Here is a 1,618-nt window from a genome sequence, read left to right on the forward strand (position 1 = left end):
GCATGATGATCTCGGACGCCTTGCCCGCTCCGAAGCGCTCCACCAGAAGCGCGTGCGTCTCGGTGATCTTGGAGGGCGAGTTCATCGACGGATTGACGGTCATCGAGTTCTTGTCGACTGCCGCGAGCGCGTCCGCCTCGGTTGGGTAGCACGCCTGGACGCGAGGAGAGCGGTGGGCGAGGGTGGCAGAGAGAGGAGAGGGTGGCAGTGAGAGAGGACGGGGTTCGCGCCTTGAGCGCTTCCCACAGCACGAGGCATTCCTCCTCCGCGTAGGCCTGCTTCATGCCGCCGCTCTGAAAGCTCACGCGGTTGTACAGGCCAGGTGGCAACTGTGCCAGCGCTGCTGCTGCCCTGTCCGCCTGCTCCGCCCGCTGCGCCGCCGCCTCGTCTGCAGCCATCACGATCGCAACTCGGCGGCCGCAGAGCAGCGCCGGGCGGAGGCCGAGCCCGAGCGGCGGGCGAGGCTGTTGCAGGAGGGATAGAGAGCACGACAAAACCAGGAGAAGCATTACTGTCTCTAACAGCCGCTCGGCGCGGGGGCAGGAGGTGTGGGTGCTTCACAGCCTTGATCACTTGAGCACTGCCTAGGGTCGATTCCGCATGGTACGGGGACCCCTCGATCGTCTCGCCCTCCCTCACTGGTGTGTTCATTGGGGGGGGTCATAACAAACACGGTACAGGATCGAGGTGCTCCAGGGATAGGATGTGTGGGTGCTTTCACAGACAGCCTTGTATTGAGAAGAATTTTACAACAAAACTCCCTCGCACTATTGAGAAGAAAATAGACCGCGGCGCGCGAGAGCTGTTGCGAGTGGTGCCATCCCTCCCTTGGGTCACGATTTTCTATCTTTTTTTGCGAGTGGTGCTGGGCGAAGCCCCGGGCGCTGCCGGAGGCTGTGCCGTAGTCGGTGCGATCGACGGCGCTCGGGCTGCCGACCTCTTTGGCGAAGTTGAAGATGATTCTCTTGTGCACTCCTGCTGATTCGGCGGCTGCACTCTCGCCGCAGCCAGCCTGCATGGCAACGAGGCCTGTCGATAGGAGCCACGCTGTGTGCTGCGAGCTCAATGAGATCAGCGAGACTAGCCGTGCAACCAGAGGGCTCGTCTCCTCGCTGACTGCGCTCGTCAACACCATCTCGGGCGGCGAGCCGCCCTCAGCACCTCGCCGGCGTGAGCAGGAGTCACTCGATGCTGGCGATGTGCTGGCGGGCCTGCGAACCGACTTTGAAGAGAACGAATACCTCTGGAGCGGTCGCATCACGGCGGAGCTATACGACGAGGACTGCACCTTCACGGACCCGACGCTCTCCTTCGCGGGTCTGAGCACCTTTGAGCGCAACCTCGCGAACCTCGACCCGTGGATCGAGCGATTTGTCCCGCCCACCGCTCGCTCGGTCGAGCTCAAGTCGCTGCGCCTTGTAGACGACGGTGCGGCGGTCGAGGCGGAGTGGCGGATGCTGGGCGACCTCGCGCTGCCGTGGCGGCCGAGGCTCGACCTCGGCGGGCGCACGCGATACACCCTCGGCGGCGAGGGTGGACGCATCTCTTCCTACGACGAGGCGCGGGCCAGAGAGAGATGGCACAGAGAGGTGAGCACACCGGCGTGACATCCGCCGGT

The 1,618-nt window shown here is 64.0% G+C and overlaps 2 protein-coding genes across 2 annotated transcripts; one reads left to right on the forward strand and one right to left on the reverse strand.

Annotated features, from left to right (window-relative positions):
* Positions 1-43: 43 nt before the first annotated feature.
* EMIHUDRAFT_124399 (hypothetical protein) lies at positions 44-509 on the reverse strand (the record flags this gene model as incomplete). The annotated part of the gene is made up of 2 exons (XM_005766361.1): positions 44-154; positions 252-509. Coding segments are annotated over 2 exons (369 nt in total), but the record flags the coding sequence as incomplete, so codon positions are not given.
* A 750-nt stretch (positions 510-1,259) lies between these two features.
* EMIHUDRAFT_60566 (hypothetical protein) lies at positions 1,260-1,553 on the forward strand (the record flags this gene model as incomplete). Its single annotated transcript, XM_005766362.1, has 1 exon — positions 1,260-1,553. A coding segment is annotated over one exon (294 nt), but the record flags the coding sequence as incomplete, so codon positions are not given.
* Between the last annotated feature and the right edge of the window lie 65 nt (positions 1,554-1,618).

The sequence above is a fragment of the Emiliania huxleyi genome (assembly GCF_000372725.1).
Source record: "Emiliania huxleyi CCMP1516 unplaced genomic scaffold EMIHUscaffold_5129, whole genome shotgun sequence".
Lineage (NCBI taxonomy): Eukaryota > Haptophyta > Isochrysidales > Noelaerhabdaceae > Emiliania > Emiliania huxleyi.